Source organism: Alexandromys fortis, unplaced genomic scaffold, assembly GCF_014885135.2.
Source record: "Alexandromys fortis isolate MF-2015 unplaced genomic scaffold, M_Fortis_MF-2015_v1.1 scaffold_34, whole genome shotgun sequence".
NCBI lineage: Eukaryota > Metazoa > Chordata > Mammalia > Rodentia > Cricetidae > Alexandromys > Alexandromys fortis.
The window spans coordinates 12,344,107-12,363,678 of NW_026067933.1; the positions used below are offsets into that span (position 1 = coordinate 12,344,107).

General features: G+C 35.5%; 1 protein-coding gene across 1 annotated transcript in view; it reads left to right on the forward strand.

Annotated features, from left to right (window-relative positions):
* The window catches only part of Vwde (von Willebrand factor D and EGF domains), a 57,433-nt gene that overhangs the window by 23,656 nt on the left and 14,205 nt on the right, over positions 1-19,572 (forward strand). The window contains exons 9-19 of the mRNA XM_050145878.1: positions 329-402; positions 1,842-2,115; positions 4,732-4,940; positions 5,082-6,016; positions 7,513-7,649; positions 11,218-11,373; positions 11,479-11,583; positions 13,207-13,321; positions 15,420-15,670; positions 16,616-16,835; positions 18,737-18,874. Coding sequence (XP_050001835.1) covers positions 329-402; positions 1,842-2,115; positions 4,732-4,940; positions 5,082-6,016; positions 7,513-7,649; positions 11,218-11,373; positions 11,479-11,583; positions 13,207-13,321; positions 15,420-15,670; positions 16,616-16,835; positions 18,737-18,874 — 2,614 coding nt within the window. The remainder of the gene's footprint in view (positions 1-328; positions 403-1,841; positions 2,116-4,731; positions 4,941-5,081; positions 6,017-7,512; positions 7,650-11,217; positions 11,374-11,478; positions 11,584-13,206; positions 13,322-15,419; positions 15,671-16,615; positions 16,836-18,736; positions 18,875-19,572) is intronic.

Consider the following 19,572-nt stretch of genomic DNA (forward strand, 5'->3'; position numbering starts at 1 on the left):
GGCTCAAGGGCTCTCTTTTCTTCTAGCAGGCCCAAATTTGGTTCCTAGCACCATGCAGGATATCTAACAACTGCCTGTGACATCGCCTTCTGGTTTCTGTCATCACCTATCCCTACTTGGCATATATACACATGTATATATACATTCTGATTACATATATAAATAAACCTTTTAAAATTACTTGATATTTTTATTTTAAAAATAAATTTATTTTTAGAAACTATAAAAGTAAGAATTGATTTATTTTTAATTGCACTTGCTCAATAATTTACTGCATATCACTAACCAATAATCAGCGTTAACCTTTAAACATATTTTTCTTCTGAAGATAAAAGTCAAGGACGTCCCATCAGCTTACTGCTATTCATTTACTGACCCACACATAATTACCTTTGATGGCAGGTAATATTCTAATTTTTCTCCTTTCATACTCTTTATTTTCTTTAGTTATGCTGTTTTGTTTTAAATGTCACACTCTTTATCACTTCTTTGTCTTTGTCTTTGATTTGCACATTCAGTGATTTGCCTCTAGACATTATTGTATTTGTGTTAAATAATTTTGCCTTAACTTCACTCCTGGGTGAATAATGTAGACAACTAGTGAGCCTGGATATCTGGACTATTACAAGTGCAGATGGAATGACTATAGTTACAACTATATAATCTATAATCTTTTTTGCTTGGCCAGCTACTTATATTTGATAATGAGTCAGTTTTCACTGAGAATATTTTACTTTGCTGTATGTTTACATAATAGCAGAATAATCTGAATTATTTTTCTTAATACTAATTCCTCTTAATTGATGATAAATTCTTCATAGTTATTTCTGGACTTTGTAGTAAATAGCTAAAGTAATGAAAAAAGGATCAAGGTGATACTGCTTTTAATGTCTGAATAGAAGGATTTAAATTTGAAGATGCTCCTCTGAGGAACTGATGAAGCTAAGGTATTTTCAAGAAGAAGACAACTCCTTGTCTAGCAAAACTTTTTTCATGCTGACAAGTGTTTTAAACATACTATGAGAGCTGTCAGCAAAATGATTCCTGAGTGAAGAGTTTTAGAACCCTCTATTATAAATAGCACTGCACAAATTTCGGTGAGTATTTAAAACTGTCAGGACTGATCTTGTATGCAGAAATCTTTCATGGCTGTCTTTGGAGAGTTACGGCCTCAGTGAGGAATCCTCAAGAAAGCAGAGTGTGATGTACTTAATCTGTGTTCATTCCATAATATTAGTTGTAAAAGATCCAGGTGACAAGCATGTTCTGAGAGCCGAGGGTTAGGCAGTGAATGAAGTTAAGAAGTGAATGAAGAATAATTCTCTCTGCCCTGGTGATGAACTTTGGATGGAAGAAGAAATACAGAAGCAAAACGAGCAATAATAACAACAGTCATAAAGCAGTGTTGGAAGCAAATACAGGCCAGGAAGAAAATTAAAACAGGTAGAAAAGAATGGTGGTAGAGTTCATGATTAATTAAAAGAGTCTGATTATCAAAAGCCATTAAGTAGTGGTCATGTTGGACAAATGTTTCTGGTAAGAAAAACAGTTAAATGCATGCATACACAGCAAACATGTTTGCCTTTAATTAGGAAGTCTGATGGGTGGGCAGAAAGAAAAAATGTTGTTGGAAAGAATTAAGGTATGTATGGTCACTTTGGGTTATTCATGAACACAAATCAATCTACAGAATTATGAAGGTGCTGAAAATACAAATTTCTTAGTCGCATATCAAATATATTGACTACTTATACATGCATTTAAGAACTTTTTATATTACATTTGTATCATTATAATACTTTATCCTGATTTTTAATGTAGTTGACTTTTATTCATACTAGGGTATATGATAACTTCAAGATGGGAACATTTGTACTTTATAAGAGTGTGTCACGTGATTTTGAAATACACGTACGGCAGTGGGATTGCGGGAGTCTTCAGTATCCTGGGTCATGTAACTGTGGCTTTGTTGCGAAAGAAGAAGATGACATCGTTACTTTTGATATGTGCAGTGCTCACTTGTATGAATCTCCACAATATTTATTTGTAAAGAGCCCAGAGTCATCATCAAGCAACATTAGAATAACTGAATCTTATTTACGAAGAAAAATCACGGTATGTGAACAAAGATCAAAGTTTAATATTCAAAATAGTTTTCTCTTTATCATTTACAAATCAAGCACTGTTATGTTTTAATATTAGTTTGTTGAAGAAAACAGCATACAGAAGGTAATGGATAAGTATGGCTAAAACACAGTATATACATGTATATATACAATATCTTGTTTACTGATATGAAAAAGGAAAGAAAATGACTTTAAAATGACTCAGATATTGGAAGAAACCTTCTTTTCTAACCTGCTATTCAAAATGGAACACATTTTTAACAGTTCTAAATTGGCCCTTTAAAACATATTAATGTTACAGTTTTGTGGATTGATTCACAAAACTATTTGGCAGTGTCTGATAGATGTATATTACGTAAAAATGACAATTAAAAATCAATATTCAAGAAGAGTTAAGTGGTTTTCAGATGAATAGAGTCTGCTACTACTCCAGTAGCTGGTAGATATATAAAAGAGATAATCATAAAAATCACCAGGCAAAAAATCCCAAATTTTGTTTTATAAATGTTTTATCACTAATATTTACAAAGATATTATTTCAGACCAGTGAGCAAGATATTTATATCTTAAGGTCATGCTCACTTTCTCATCTCTCAAAAAGTAAATTCTTGGTAACTATATTTGAATTTAAATAAAATTTAAATGTGTTAAATTTTATAATAATTACTGAATAATAACTTGCAAACAAAGCATTAATTAACTGAATTCTGTCATTCAAAACCAAATGTGAATCAGGGATCAGAAAAACATTTGCTATACGTATAGCAAGTAAGTATGTAGAACATTTGTATTATATGTTTGTGTGTGTGTGTATGTATAAAATCAGTAGTCAGTTATAAAGCTGAATAACATCAAAAAGCACCAGGTGTGGCACATGCCTCTATCCCAACACTTTGGAAGCCACGGTAAGAGAAGGTAAGGTGAACTCAAAATGAGTCTGGCTTCCGTAGCAAAACTCAGTCTCAAGGAAATAAGGAAATAAAAACAAAAAGATAATTTACAGAAAAATAACACTGAAGATATGCCTAAATGTACAAAAATCAACAAAACATTAGCATATGTCATCAGCATTTGAATAAATAAATAGCTCTACCTTTTCTATAATATTTTCAAGAGTAGAGATAATGAAAAAGAATTTCATCCTTTCTGAGGGACTCTATGTGTATCTGATCAAATTTCCACTCTGGGAGCTTGTCGTTAAGAATGTGGTCAACTTCAGTGATGCTCATTGCATCTCTCCCTGTGAGGAGAATTTAACAAAAGCTAAATCAAATGAGACACGTAGTTGAAAACATTATGGTCAAGAAAATGAGGGAGTGGGCATTTGTTGATTGTTAGGCAAAAATGCAAAATGCAGAGTTTAGAATGATTTTAACTATCTTAGTGAGTAAGAATGGAAAGTTTGTTTATAGTTGAAGAGAATTTTTCACAATGCATGCACATTATTATTATTATTATTATTATTATTATTATTATTATTTGATTTGTTTTTTCGAGACAGGGTTTCTCTATATCTTTTGGAGCCTGTCCTGGAACTAGATCTTGTAGAACAGATTGGCCTCAAACTAATGGAGATCCACCTGCCTCTGCCTCCCAAGTGCTAGGATTAAAGGTGTGCACCACCACTGCCCGCATTATTTTTATAAGAGGACAAGGAGTATGTTTAAACTGACAAAGAAACATGGGTTATGTATCTTCAGTGCTTTTAGGAAAAGTCATTTTGTCAGCTATACTTCCAGGTGGTTGCCCTCAAGACACTGTTGGGTCCAGGAACAGTGGTTCATAATCAGATGGCACAGGCTCTTAGGGACATTTGGTCTCTGCTTGCTCTGTTGCCACTTTCCCAGGCAACCTTTGTAACTTACAGGCAGCAAAAGAATATTGATTTGCTGCAAGGCCTTGTGTTCCTCTCAAGTATGTTTATTACTGTGAATGAATGACTTGGCAATGCCGTTCTATATTGCATCCCTATTCTCTGAAATATTTTATGAACTTTACCCTGACTAGTTTTAACTGCTTTATTCACATAAAATATCACATCTAAATTATTAAAGAAGTCGCCAATCATTTGTCCCAATTATGTGCTCTGGAGAGAGGGCTCCATAGTTAAGAGCACTGGCTGCTCTTCCAGAAGACCCAGATTCAACTTCCAGCCCCTATATGGTGGGTCACAACTGTCTACACGTCCAGTCTCAGAGGATCTGACACCCTATTTTTCCTGTGAGGGTACCAGGCACACACATGGTGCACAGACATACATGCTGGCAAAACATACATGTACATGAAAGTAAAATTTTAAAAAAATTAAAATTGTGACCAGATTTCAAATCAGCATATTATAAAAATACATTGCTTTGAAATGTAATATTAAATGAAAATTTTCACGTAAAATAATATCAGTGTTTCATTCTTTTTATGTACGGACAAATAACTTTCTTATATCTTTTTTCCCCTACCATATGGTTGCTGGGATTGAACTCAGGATGTTTGTAAGAGCAGCCAGTGCTCTTAACCTCTGAGCCATCTCTCCAGCCCTCTTATATCTTATATATTAACCCACTGAATTCAGCATCTTCCATTCCAGTATCCATTTCATTGCTTTCAGGTTTGGTTCTCCTCTGGAGCATTCATCCGTGCTGACCTCAGTGTTTGGGGTATGAGTCTAACACTCAGGGCCCCTAGTTTAGACTACAGAAACACACTAGGGCTCTGTGGCACTTTCGATGAAAATCCAGAAAACGATTTCCATGACAAAAACGGGATCACAATTGATCATGACGCCAACAATTTTCTTGCATTTATCAATGAATGGAGGTGAGAATTACTCTATTTTTCATTTATTATTCTGTTACTATGAAGTTTGAACAGTGGTCACTCAACATTCTGCCTTTTCCACAATATATCTGTGGAAAAAATATTCTTGTTCAAATAACTATCCTGTTTTTCATCTGGAAGGCTTTTACCAGGAAGAAGCATGTTTGACAAAAGCCCAGCTTCCCAGCAGTTTCTGGCGAAACTATCCTACTGTAGCTGCTTGGTGGGTAACGCCTCGCAGCATCTGGACAGCCGCTCTCGCTTAGAAATGGCTTCCAGCTGCAAAGATCACAGGGACATCCAGTTCTCTTCCTTGATACCAGGCCTAGATATCACCTCTGAATATATCGACACAGAATCTCTTGTTAGAAAAACAAGCACTCATGCACCCGAGGAAGAAAATAATTTGAATTCTTTACTCCAAGAAAAAGCCCATACAAACCTAACCGAACTGGAATTACGTTTGCAGCATCCTAAAAATGAGACACAAAACCCACTGAATTTTTTCAGTAATGAGAGGCACACACAGGCCTGGGAGATCAGGAGCAATCCACAAAACAGACGGAAACGACGAAACTTGAAGGACTTATTTCCAATGTTCGATTTCCAGAGTCTCGGACAAACCAACCTGGAAGAGTTTTCTTACTTTTTCCCTGAGGACCACACTGAGGACATCCAGCAGGAATTTGTGCCCTCATGGCCCACAGCCTCGGGCCTCACGGAACTGAGCATCTTGGCTCTCTGTCAGCAGACTCTAGTCAACTCCAGCATCGGGAGGCTCTGCCTTCCCTTTCTTGGCAGTACACTGAACAGTGCTATAGACATGTGTGTGAATGACATTCTGCTGAAGGACGACGTGAGGTGGGCAGAAGCAGGAGTGGCCTTGTTAGAGAATGAATGTGAGAGAAGGGTTCTGGAGGAAGGAAATCACGGCACAGAAGAATACAGGAAGTCAATAGGAGGCATTCTCCAAGTGTTAAAATGCCCGAATCTATGCAGCGGCCATGGCCAGTGTACGGACTGGGGCTGCGCCTGCTTCCCAGGCTACAGTTCCTATGACTGCAGTGACTCCTATGGTAGGCAAATGCTCTGAAGCTTTGATACTGAAGTTGGCATCTGATTATGGAAGTGTCTTTGTCCATAGTGTTTAAGTCTACAGTGAAAAGCATGTCAGTTAATGATGTACATCTTAATGATTTCCCCAAGTGATTCATCTTATTCAAAGTCAAGGCAGATGTCCCTGCAACTGCTCCACCAGTACCCTGCCATTTGATGGCCTCTTTCTAACAGCTCTTGATCCTTTGCAACTACTTTCATCTCTGTTGCTATTCCCTGAAACCGCCAGGCCCACTCAGGCGCAGGGTCTTTGTACACAGTGGGTGCTCCTGTCTTCAGAGAATAACCTTTTGCCTAGACCTCATCATTTAGCATATCTTAAGCACTGTTTTACGTTGTTCTACTAATTATACTAATTTCCTTAAAATTGTTTTTCTTTAGATCCATTTTGGGAGCTTTTTTGTCTCAGTATTTACTTAAAAAAATTCCTAGTAGTTTTTCTCACACAGCCCCATATTTTAAATCTCCTATAATACAGTTAATACAAAATTCCTGTACATTACTGAAAACACACATTTATACATTTTATGTTTTTTTTTTAATTTTTAGAACAATCTTTCCATGATAAAATTTAAGTTATATAGGGGCTTCATTTGGTTTACTCCCTTACTTCATGTAATGACACTGTATGCAAATATATCAGTCAATAGACATTTGTTACAGATGTGACAGAATAAACTAATACAATTTTTATAAGGATTTTGCCAATTCTGAGTTCATATGCTTGCAATTTGTCCCCTGAGGCTAGCTGTTAGATTCAGTTAGGTTTTGCCAGGACTTGGGAGATGACTGAGCTGTTTCCCATGCACACTTCCATTTTAACAAGCAGCTTTCTCTGAGGCAGGTGAGATGTGTTCCCTAAGGCCACAGTCAGAGAAAGGCCACATGAAATCCAATGACCTCTGAGTGCTAAGAGAGGGATTCCCTCCCAGTATTAATAAACTCACAGGTATGTTCATCAGACAACAAAAAATATGGGTGATTTTGGAATAGGAGTGCATACACACTTTGATATTTTTTCTAATACTTAAATAATTTTTGAAATGTAAATATTGCATCACTAACTAAGCTATTTTATTACAGCACCATGTTTTACCTGCAATCCATCTATTTCTCGCAAACCAATGTGGCAAAACCAGGAGGTCTATTTTATGATAGTAGTAATTTATTAACATCCACCTTTTATTGATAACAAATTTCACTGTATCAGTGAAATTTGTGTTTAAGAGTTATCAGTATGAGAATTCTATTCTTTCAATGGTTAATGATAGCTCTTTAAAACAATGTTATTAAATGTTTAAGTGATTAATTACTATAAATAATGTTGTGAGTTTATTTTGAAATGTTATTTGACCAATGCTTTTAATTTAGACTTTCAAGATAATAATGCAGAGGTTTTTTTTTTAACTGTAATTCACAAAGCAAGCACTGCTTATTGTCATTTTCTTTTCTAAAGATATAGCTCCTGAAATTACAGAGCTTGAGAATGCCGGATTCTGTGATATTCAGAAGCAGAATTGTGTTACAGTGAGAGTTTTTGGTCAAGGCTTCAAAGAATCACCTTACATCAAGTGTGAAGTTACTAAGCTAGAGGTATGATAAGCACAGACTACAGATGCAGTGTTTAAAATAATTTAGTTATGATTTCTTTAGGTTAATTTTTGTCTACCAGATACCAACATGATCCCAGGATGTTCAACCCACTGGAAAAAAAAAATGGGAAAATGGCCAAGCTGCTTTTTCAGAAAAACTACCCTGTGAGCTTTGCTAAGTGTTTTATATCTTTTGGGGGCATGGAGTCATGATTTTCAGTAATGATTGATAAAAAGTAAAAGAATATCAAACTTTTCTATGGAAGTGTCTTCCTTTCTTGAGCTGGAAAGCACAGTGGATGGCAATGGTTTTCAGGCAGGGTATCTGGCAGGGCGTGTAGGCGATGGAGCTCCCTGATATGCCTTTACAACGTGGACATGGGGATAACTGTGCTCACTGTTCACATCTCCATTGCTATGGATTTCAGACTCTACCATACTCCCAGTCCATCCCCTATCAGTGTTTGTTTCTCAAGGCTACAGAAGCAGAACATTATTCTGTTGAATGAGAGCATACCCTTATGCAACTTTTTGTGAATTATATGATCTTCCTCTTCTTTATTCAAGTAAAACTCATTATAAGAACATGTTTTTAAATTTGGGTGTTCATTTGGACAAGTTGAAAACATAAAAGAGTCCACCATATTTTTGCCTTCTTACCTTATCTCTAAGGTGCTAAAGTGAAGTGTGAATCTGACACTGAGAGTTTACTGAAGGAAATAATTGTTGCATATGTTTTACTTACGTTGTTATTGCACAAGGATGCTCACACCATTCTGTCAGGCACAGCTACTCTAGGGTTTCAGTATCAGTGGAGTAACACGTGGCCTTGACAGAATTGATAACATGAGATCATGTAACCATAATGATTGAACAGAAAATTTTACAAATTTATAGTCTCTTGGAAAGTACTTCTTGTGCTTACTTTGAGATGTATTTTATGTGCTATGATTTTCACGTCTCTCCCTTTCAAACATCTGACATGGAATTTTTGAATTCCCTAAACATTATAGTGGCTTGTAAGAGAAAAGAAGTAACCCATGGTTGTCCTATGTAAGAAATATTTATGTTATACTGAAGTTGAATCAGTCTCTGCTAGCCCTAATTTTAAAAATTGAAATATAGTTACATAGCTTTGCTCTCCTTCTCCTATATCAAACTTTTCCTATATGACTCTCTCTGCTCCTTCTCAAATTTCTGGTCTCCGATTTTTAAAACTATTGTTTCATAGCTTTCAAATAAGAGCTCATTTAATGTTGCTTGTACATATATGTTTATATGGCTGTCTACTTGGCGTTGAAAAACAACTAGCTAGGCCTAATCTTAACATCCAAGCATAAATCCTGTCCAAAGTGGGTTTTAAAGGCTTTCTTGACTCACTCTTTATCCAGTATAATTTGGCACAATTGAAAAAATCATGAAGCTATAGTCTTTGGGATTTTTTTGAAAGTCTCAGGCTTCATTTGAATGGATGGTACAGACATCCCTTAAGCTGATGTCTTCTCCTAGCTTCATTGTTTGTTACAGCTAGTCACTGCTCCTAAATGCTGTCAATGGATAAAGCATGCATACACGTCTCTCAGTCATCTATCATCTTTTTATCATCTATCCATCTATTTGTCTTTCATCTATGTATCTATCATCTACCTTCATCATCTCCTTCTATCTACTTAGCATCTTTCTAATCTACTATCTTCAGGAGCTGACAGCAGTGTCTCTTATCCTAATGGAATGGCATGGGTTCACCTTAGTATCCTTTCCCTACCCATTGTTTTTCACAAATAAAACCCAGTTTCACATCCCAAATATATAAACCTATTTTGTCATCCTTGACTAGATTAGATGTGGAGCTTTTGTAGTATACCTTATTTCAATCTCAGTTATCATTACAAAATGGTATAGTCTTTTGTCTTTTCTGTTGTGTTTTTCTTCATTAGAATACCAGTGTGTATATGTGTGTATGTGTATATGTGTATAAAGTTTAACACATAGGATTGGATGGATATGGTTTAAATACAGTACACATGTAAGAAAGTCTCAAAAGTTAAACTATTTAAATTAAAAAGAATATCCTCAGCACACAATAGACACAAAATATAGAATATGAAGTATATAGAAGCATATTTAGTCATCACTTTTGGTCGACATTTTTGTAGAGGGGTAGAACTTTTATCTTAAGGATAGTCATTGGCTGCAGCCTGGTTTCATATAAGAAATCAAGAGATTCTACATTCCTCCCCTACCAGACAGGGTTTCTCTGTGTTGCTTACATTCCTTAAGGATAGCTATAATGACAGTCTTAAGACATTCCTTTCATTCCTCCTCTGCTAGAGGAACCACTGACAGAACTAACAGACTGCTCCTCCATGACTATAGATATCTGCACAACTTCAGGCTGTCAATCACCAAGTCTTCAAACCTAGGCAAACTATTCCACACAAACTGGAGTGATGTCTCTGTCTTTGCTCTTTCCTGCTGACCTAAATGCTGAGGCACTATTAAGTTGTATGACCAATACGACATGTTTGAATCTTTGTGCAATCAAAATGTATTTTTATAAATATGAATTCAGATGTTGTCAACAAAATACATCCTTCTAATTTTTGGTATAGTTATCAATGTTCAGAAAAAAAATCTGTCTTCTCCTCTTCATGCACAGAAACATTTTACAGTATATAAAATAATAGCCCAAATTTAACTTAAACATGACATCCTGTGGTATTAAATAGGATAAACTGGCTAGAATTCTACTCAAATGACATACACTAGCTTGAGAAAAGTGAGGCATTTTACTAAGGATAGTATATTTCTTAAAGAACCAAAGAAAAGAATGTAGATGAATCCTCCGGGGAGAAAACCTTCAACTTGGGACTTAGACACCATGAAAAATTAATATGCATGCAATTATATATATGTGCACATCTATTTTTCATCCTACTATTGTTTTTAGGCTTCATTTTAACTTTATTTAAAAACATATTCATCATCCCATACTTTTGTATCTTTAAATGTAATCCATTATATGTAGGCTGGCCACAGATCCTCTGGCATAAGGATAAAATGTTTTAAATAGTTGAAGCACTGACTCATCTTAGTTATTCCTCTGGACCAGTCAATAGTCAAATAACAGCGTGAAAGCACACTGGGTACCAACTTGAGAGATATTCCAGGGGATGAACAGGACAAGTTTTGGAGAAGAGACTCTCAGGAAAACCTATCTACTATGTGCTAACTATGGTTTCCACTCTTTTTCCTCTTGTTCTGAAATCTATTGTTTGGTGAATAATTATTTATGACCAACCTTGGCAACTCTTTTGGATTGAACCTATCAGTAATGCATGTTTTGAGAGAAGGTTTGCCAAATTATATGATGTATAAATTTTTATTATTCTGAATAAAACTTATTTTAATGTGATGATTTTCTAATTATATATCCCATTATATATGTGTGTGTGTGTATGTGTGTACATACATATATTTTAAATTTCTATGGTGACCATAGGTAATTTAGTAACAAAAGTACTTCTATGATTTAGAAGTAGTTAATTGACTTTTTATTGCACCTTCAGTATAATGGCAGCGAATGGGTGCTTGGAGCAAGTGTCTACACACAGACAGTCTTTCAAGACAGCAGTGCAGTTGATTGTCAACTACCCACTAATAGCCAGCATTTTGATACTATGGATCTCATGGGGGAGAAGTTCTTTGCAAAGTTGCAATTAAAGGTAACAAATAAAAGTTGTCATTTATGCATAAACAAAGTTTCCTGGTGGATTGATGAGGCAATGTTAGGAGAAGAAATAATCTTACAGCAAAACTATATCCCACAGGTATCTAACGATGGTTATGCATTCAGCAATCCCAAGATAATGACTATATATGATGGCGCTTGTCAAATTTGTGAACTCCAGGAGCATGACTCATGCATTATGAAGGTATATATCTTATTTTCATAGTATATAACGCACGCATCACATGTCTTTGGCATATTATGGCACTTTTCCAACTTTCTGTTAGAATGGCACCAGCAAATTCCTACCTCACTTTTTCATGAGTCTGACTGAAATTAATCATCGTCCTGTAACTCTTGTGGATGTAACAAGGAAAATGTTGCTTCTTTTAGCATCTTAAGTGGCAGAATATTTTCTCCATGAAACACTAAAGAAGTTATGTGAAAGTAACTCTATCACTTGGGAGATGGAGGCAGAAATATCAGAAGTTTAAGGTTGTCCTATCAGGGAGGAAAGCCTGAACTACAGGAGTCCCAGCCCCTTTTCTCTGTACTTCTCACAAAGAACCAGAGAAGGAAAGTCATGTTGAATCATTGACTAATGTGTTTCTATGTACATCATTTCCACTGTAGTAATAATATTTTTTCAGTAAGATTTGTCTTTGTGATTAGCTAGTCCTTATTGTAACAAATAGTTTGTATTTAGAAAGGGTTTATAAAATGTATCAATGCTTTCACCAAAAGTTGTACTGCTTTTGTTTGTTTTCTGTTTTTCCCCTTTCATTGCCTAGAAGGCTTTCTCACATGAAAACTGATGACTTGATGAACACCATTGACCTAATATCATTCACCTCTTCAAAATCAAAGAACATAAAACTAGTATCCACACATACGAACATAAAACAATTTATACATTTTATTTTTTTCTTGAGATAAGCAATCAGATTATGCTAACAAAATTTTAGTTCTATAAAAGTGAATATTTTTATTTTATCTAAAGTATTTTGTTTCTGCTTATTTGAAAGGGCTTTCAATGATGACTTTCAAGGTTGTCATGTCCTTTCAGCTACTTGTTCTGTTTTGTACAGCATTGTAAGTAGTATCAATAGAGTTGTTGCAAAATGAGCAAAAATGATAAGTAATCATTTTTATATGAATCTTTTGAGTAAGTTAATGGATGACTGCATCCCCTGTTTTCTCCCTGTGGCAGGTTCCCTTTCAGGGATGTCTTGACCTGTATCTATTATGAAGTGGAGGTAATTATGCCATGAATCTGGGCTAGTAGTAGAATTCAAAGGACAAAGTTGGCTACAAAGGGAAACAGAAGATAACTGTTTTCAGATGTACAGAAAAATGCCATCTTTATTAATAAAATACTGCCAGGAGGAGCTGATAGACAAAGGTGGCGACTGTACTCCCTGTTTGTTACTTATAAGCCTTGTGATAGTATTTCATGGCTTACCTGCAATTTTTTTTTTGGTTTTTCAAGACTGTTTCTCTGTAGCTTTGGAGCCTGTCCTGGAACTAGCTCTTGTAGACCACACTGGCCTCGAACTCAGAGAGATCTGCCTGCCTCTGCTTACCGAATACTGTGATTTAAGGTGTGAGCCACCACTGCCTGGCTTGCCTGCATTTTCTTATTCCTCTAAATTAATTGGTTCCATTGTTTTTTTACATACAATGAACAATTTTCAAAGATGTGTTTGTGTTGAGTTTATGAAAACTCTTTCCTAATCCAAATAAACGCTCTGCTGTCTTTCTGTTTCTAGTTTCTATGTGTTAGCCATGGGACGTCTTAGTAATATTTTCTTTTTTCAAATTTCACTAGGATAATGTTTGTGTTATTAATGGTCTCTGCTACAATGAAGGGGATAAAAACTCTACCAGCTCTTGTTTGGTTTGTAGACCCCAAATATCAAATTCAACTTGGTCATTTTTGGAAAGTAAGTTCTTCATTAATTTTACTATTTTTTACCCAAAAGTTTTAAAGTGATTTTAAACCATAACAGATACTGATGGATTTCAGGTAGATGAACAATGTATTTAATTTAACATCTTTTGTTACTTTATAAATTTAATGGCTTTAAGAAAACAAAAGGCAGGAGGTTTTTTTTGTTTGTTTGTTTGTTTTTTTTTTTTTTTTTTTTTTTTTTTTTTTTTTTTTTTTTTTTTTTTTTTTTTTTTTTTTTTGTTCTAGCTCTTGGAGATCAGGCTGGCCTTGAACTCACAGAGATCCGCCTGCCTCTGCCTCCCGAGTGCTGGGATTAAAGGTGTGCACCACCACTGCCCAACAGGAGTATGTTTTTATACATGACCCCAAACACCAAATATTATCTTTGTTAACAATAGAGTTAACATGTGTTTATATCACAAAGTGATTTTATAGCTGTCAAAATTTGTGACTATACATTCCATGATGGTACCATGATAAAACTGATTAACAATGTATTTCTTAGAACTTATTTTAATGTTAAATGGTACATGACTATACATAATTTTTATCATCATGTTGTAATATTATAAGATATATTTTAATGTTTAATAGTGAAGAAATAATTGTTCATGGAAGAAAGAAATGGGAATTTTTATTTCAGGTACACAACATTTTCTAAGTCTAGCTTTACTCTGTTCAGTTTTAAGACAAAGAATTCAGCAATTTCAGTTCCAACATATATGAATTTATCTTTTATTATTTAAGGTATTTAGACTCAGTACTCTGTAGTGTGCCTTTCAGTGCCCTTCTTATGTAATTCTATGACGATAGTCCTGTGTACAAATACATTTAGTATACACTATTTAATTCAAATTGTAGTCATATGGCACAGCTTCTTCACTTTCCCAAGTACTACGGTAGTTCTGTATGAGTGAGTTCTTTGCTCATGTCTTTATCAGATATTATTAGTTGCATGGGCTAGTAACTAAGATGTAGTAAGACAAGATTCTCAGAGACTATATACTTTTTATATAGGTAATAAACTTTATATTTACACAGCAGTTTGTGATATTACACATGTCACTATAAATGTAAACTTCATTGCTTTGTTAGATAACATCATATTCACCACATAGGAACAAAATTTAAAGCCAAAGCCAATGAAAATTTGAGGGAAAATGGTGAAAGAGATAAAGAAAATGGAGACAACCTTCTGAGTTGGAGTCTGTCTTTTAAAGGCTTTAGTATGACATATCTGTGAATAAGCCATAGTATTCAATGACATAAGGATTCTTACAATAAATCTCATGTGGAGGATGAGGGGAATAAGATCACTATGAGGCTGCTTTTGAAGTATACAGGGAAAGATGGGGAGTTGGAACCAGGGTTTCTTGGCATCGGTGTGTCCTGTGTACACATGATGTGCTTGCAAACCCAGATGCCATGGTGAAGTTGCTCTCTTACTTCTGCTTAGCTAGTAGATGAGGAAAGTACACACTAAAATATAAAACAGCTTAAACTACATTTTGAGATGTCTTCAGCATGTAAGGGAAACATTCCCTGTTCCTGACACAGCTCCACTGGAGTGTGAGTTTGGCCACTGGAAGAGGCTCAGAGGAACAGGAGTTTAGTCTGACTGTTTGCTCCCAATGGTTACAAGTAGGGTACATGTAGAATAAAGAAACCTTAAGGTCCAGATTGAAGGGTATAATCACAGGAAGTAATGGGCGGTGGCAAGAGAGAAAGTGAAGTTGAAAGAGTGAGCACACACAGAGTGACGGTCTAAGAGCACCCGGGATCCCTAAAAAGTGGAATGTTAAACACAGAGTTATTTAAGACAAAAGAGGAATGTCTCCAACCCAAAGAGAGGAAAGCTGCCTGTATGTCTTATGCAGTATCCAAAGTATTTACAGATTTGCTTTGCTAAACTGACCATAAACCTGCTGGTTACTTTTATATTTACACAGAATGGAATAACATTTAAATAACAAGATCACCAACAGGGCAGTTAATAAAACTTTAATCAGAATTAAGTTCTTATTAGACACGTGTCTCGGTGGGAACTATCATAATCACGTTTCTCTCCCTTCTGACTTTCTCTGTTGCAGATAACCAGCCCCCTGTGATACAGGCACTGCAAGGCACATTACAGGTATTTTACGGAGAAGACTTTGAATACCAGTTAATGGCCTGGGATCCGGAAGGTTCTGAGATACATTTTACACTGGATTCTGGTCCTGATGGAGCAAGCATCTCCTCTGAAGGACTTCTTACATGGAAAACAGAGTCACTGACTCCTCAGAGATTCACTGTCCATCTTAAGGATGACTGCGAGGCTGAAACTACAGTCACAATGGAGGTCATAGCCGTAATTATATACATCACTGCCTCTTTTACAAATACCACCATTTCATCTTAAATCCAAGCCTAAGACAGAGTCTTAATGTCAAAAATCAAGGAAGTCACTAAATGTTGCATCTTGGAGTGTTGCTTGTAAGAGCATAGCACCTTAGAGACATTCTTATGGGTCTAAACTGAAAGCAAACATTGTACTCTGTCCATGATAGACAAGGATGAGAATCTCACTCATTGCCACTCCCAGGAAAGTCCTGACTAAAATGAGATTGATAATTATATTTTTTTTCTTCAAATGAAAGATTCTTGGATGCTGATTTAGAAACCAAAAATATAAAAAAAATGCATGAAAGAACTAATTGACAACTTTTTTATTGATATATGTAGTATGCCAGGCTTATAAACTCTGTGTTGTGCATGTGGGTTTGAAGTTTGTCATGTACACTTTCACATAGACACGTGATGAAAAGTAATTGTGTTTGGTCATAATAACTTGGAAACTGAAGTTATTATGGTCTGCTCTTAAACTGGATATACATGGGTGCTAACTATCTTTAATGTTTCTGATTTTGTTTCCTAGAGTTCTGTTTGCATTATAGAAATTGATCATTCTAGCTATGAAGTATGCTATTACATGCCTAAAAATATCTGTACTTGGAAAGCTGAGGAAGGAGGTCAAAGGTCACTCTGAACCAAATAGAATCTATTTGAAAAATTAGAAAGTAAAAATAAATTGTTCTACTGGGAATATTCTAAAAGTACTCCCCCTAGCACATATATTTTAGTTGTACTCTCAAGAGTGGACATAACTTTTAAACAAGCATTTTGCAGAAATATGTAATTTGATTATACCTGTACATAGGCCCTCATGCCGCTCATGATTTCATGTTTAGCATTAGCTAAACATAATTCCATTAGAAATAAAGCATTTGTTATTTGCCTTTTATAGGTGACTGTGAAGCCTTGCGACTGCTTGAATGGAGGCTCCTGTGAGTCTGATGGGAAATTTCCTCCAGGAAGTGGAGCATACCTGTGTGTCTGCTTGCCTGGTTTCCATGGCCGCCTTTGTGAAGTTGATGCCAGTGGGTGCCAGCCAAACCCCTGCGACCCTGGCAAATGTATTAGAGACTTAAACAGTTACTCGTGTGCCTGTCCTCCTGGGCTCACAGGTCAGTGTGGGTTCATTATGAACCAAATGAAAATGTGAATGAAGGACGCGCTCCTTAAAATATTATTTGTGGAGCCATGCAAATCTATGTTCTTAAGATTTTGATGCATATTTTTTAAAGTCTGGCCAAAAGTATCACATAATGCACACTGCTAATATCCTTATTATATTACATCATATTTTTGATTGTTTTTAATTACGTTCTTATACTTTTGCAATTTTGTGTTCATATATTCTTGCAATTTTGTCTAATTGTAAATCTTACAGCAGTCAAGGAAACTCAATTGTATTTTATAGGCATTTCTACATCTAATTTGAAAGTAAAAAAACATTTAAACATATTGATATTAAAATATAACAGATCAGGAAACACTGTGGACAAGGAGGCAGGAGGAGTGTGGGAGACAGAGGGGACGGAGGCCACCAGGAGGACAAGGTCCTCTAAATCAACTGAGCAAAGCTCTTATGAACTCACAAAGACTGAAGCAGGCAGAACAGGGCCTACATAAGTCGGTATCAAGTTCTCTGTGTATATTTTACAGCTTCAAGTTTGGTATTTTTGTGGGAATACTGAATGTGTGAATGAATGGGTCTTTGATTCCTGTGCCTTTTCTTAGGGGTTCATTTTCTTCTGTGGCTTTGCCTTGTCCAGCTTCAATGTGATGGTTTTGTTTTATCTTATTGTACTTTATTTTGTTAAAAAAAGAAACATATATATATATAATAACAATTATTTCAGGGAGAATACAAGTATTATCATGTAACAAATGCTCCATTAATAACTTACTTAGAGGTATCACGGTTAAATCAGAAATGGAAACAAATGAAATGCTAGCATACCCCCTAATTCATTACTTGTCCTAAAATGTCTGGTTCCAGAAATAACATGTAAACTTAATAAGCCTTAATTTTAGCAAATAGTCAAAGGTTTTACTTATATAAATAGCTCTTCATTTATAGAGATGTACTTATTAGATTAATATAGTCATTAAACTGACTTTTCCAAAAATATATCAGTTTTAAACTATATGAACAGAAAAAAATATTTACTTGTCTTTTAATTTTTTTATGATTTTAAAATTATCACTTAGACATATGAAAGTAGATATTTCTTTTGTGTTTTGTTACAGACTGTATTTGAAAATGTTCAAATATTGTCTCAGAAATATATATGTAACAAGAGATAGTATCTAATCATAATATGAATTTATTCATTCAAATAAGATGTTAAGCTCATCAAAGGGCACTATATCATCTCAAAATACCTTATTGAGAAAATTTTTACATTTTAGCATGTAACATTAAAAATTTCAAAGTTCTGTAATTTGACTGAATGACATATTTTTAGCCTAAGTGAGCAATGTTCCAAAAGTTAGAGTTTTAAACAAAAAGTATATATAGTATAGAATTATATGTTATATACTGCAATTCTGAGCTCGAATATTAATAGCCTGTTTCTTGAGACAGATCCACATACCTTGTCCTCTCTAGTGATGAGAATACTCGTCTTCTGTATAGAAAAACAGATTTGTGTGTATGAATACCTGAGTTTGCTATTAAAGGAAGTGTTAATGGTTTTATACTAGATTTCATAGCAGTTTTAAAATAAAAAGTAAATTATTTCCACGCCAGATGCTTGGATTCTCTAAAGAAAGAGTAGAGAACCTGACAGGTGTGGTGGTATGTGTTTGCAATCCCAGAACTCAAGAAGCAGGAGTATCACACATTTTAGGTTAACATGAGATACACAGCTAGTTCCATGACAGCCTAGTCTACATACTAAGCTATGTATAAAATTTCAGTGGAATAAAATGGGAGTGTAAGTAACCAAAGAGTGGGATGTTAAACATATACTGGATTTCAAAATAAATAATTTGAACTATTGGTCTGTTTTTCCTATAGGCAAGAACTGTGAGAAAGATGTTGATGAGTGTGAATCTTGGCCTTGTGTCCCAGGTGTGGAGTGCATCAATGTCTTTGGCTCCTACCATTGTGGCTCATGTCCAAAAGGATTTCATGGGGATGGGAACATATGCCATGGTAAAAGCTCCCACTTGTTGCTATGCTTTGTGTTGCATTTAACTAATTCAGGTCACTTACTTGCATGATCTTCTATTCACTTGTTCCTTCAGTATCTATGCATCACGCTGCATGGAGTACTAGAAGCACAGCATACAGAAGTGTGACACATATGTCTTCCACTTAATAGATCACCATGTGGTAGAGAGAAACATGATGAGGAGCTCCATGGTGCCAAAAAGATGTTTTGTGTATTTTGATAGATGTGCCTGAGGGACACAAGATTACTATGCAGGGCCTCTTTCCTCCCAGGCAGAACAATGGAAGATTTTTAAAGTCTTTCTATCATGCCTCTCGTCTAGATAGAAAGAGGCTACATAATATCTGTGTAAAGACTGAGGGAGGAGTGAGTGACAGATGCAACTCTTTTGGTTATTATCCAGGGACACAGAGATTTTAGAGGAAAGGGTGTAGCATTACGAGCGGCAGGGCTGCGTCCCCGGCACCTGGCCGCCCGCATGGCTAGCTGATGCCCGAAATAATTACACAGAAACTGTATTCTTTTAAACACTGCCTGACCCATTAGTTCCAGTTTCTTTCTCCCAGCATTCTCTTCTGTTTACTCCACCCACCTAAGGGTTGGCCTATCAAGGGGCCTAGGCAGTTTCTTTATTAATAAGAAATCACCCCCACATCATTTCCCCTTTTTCTATTTAAAC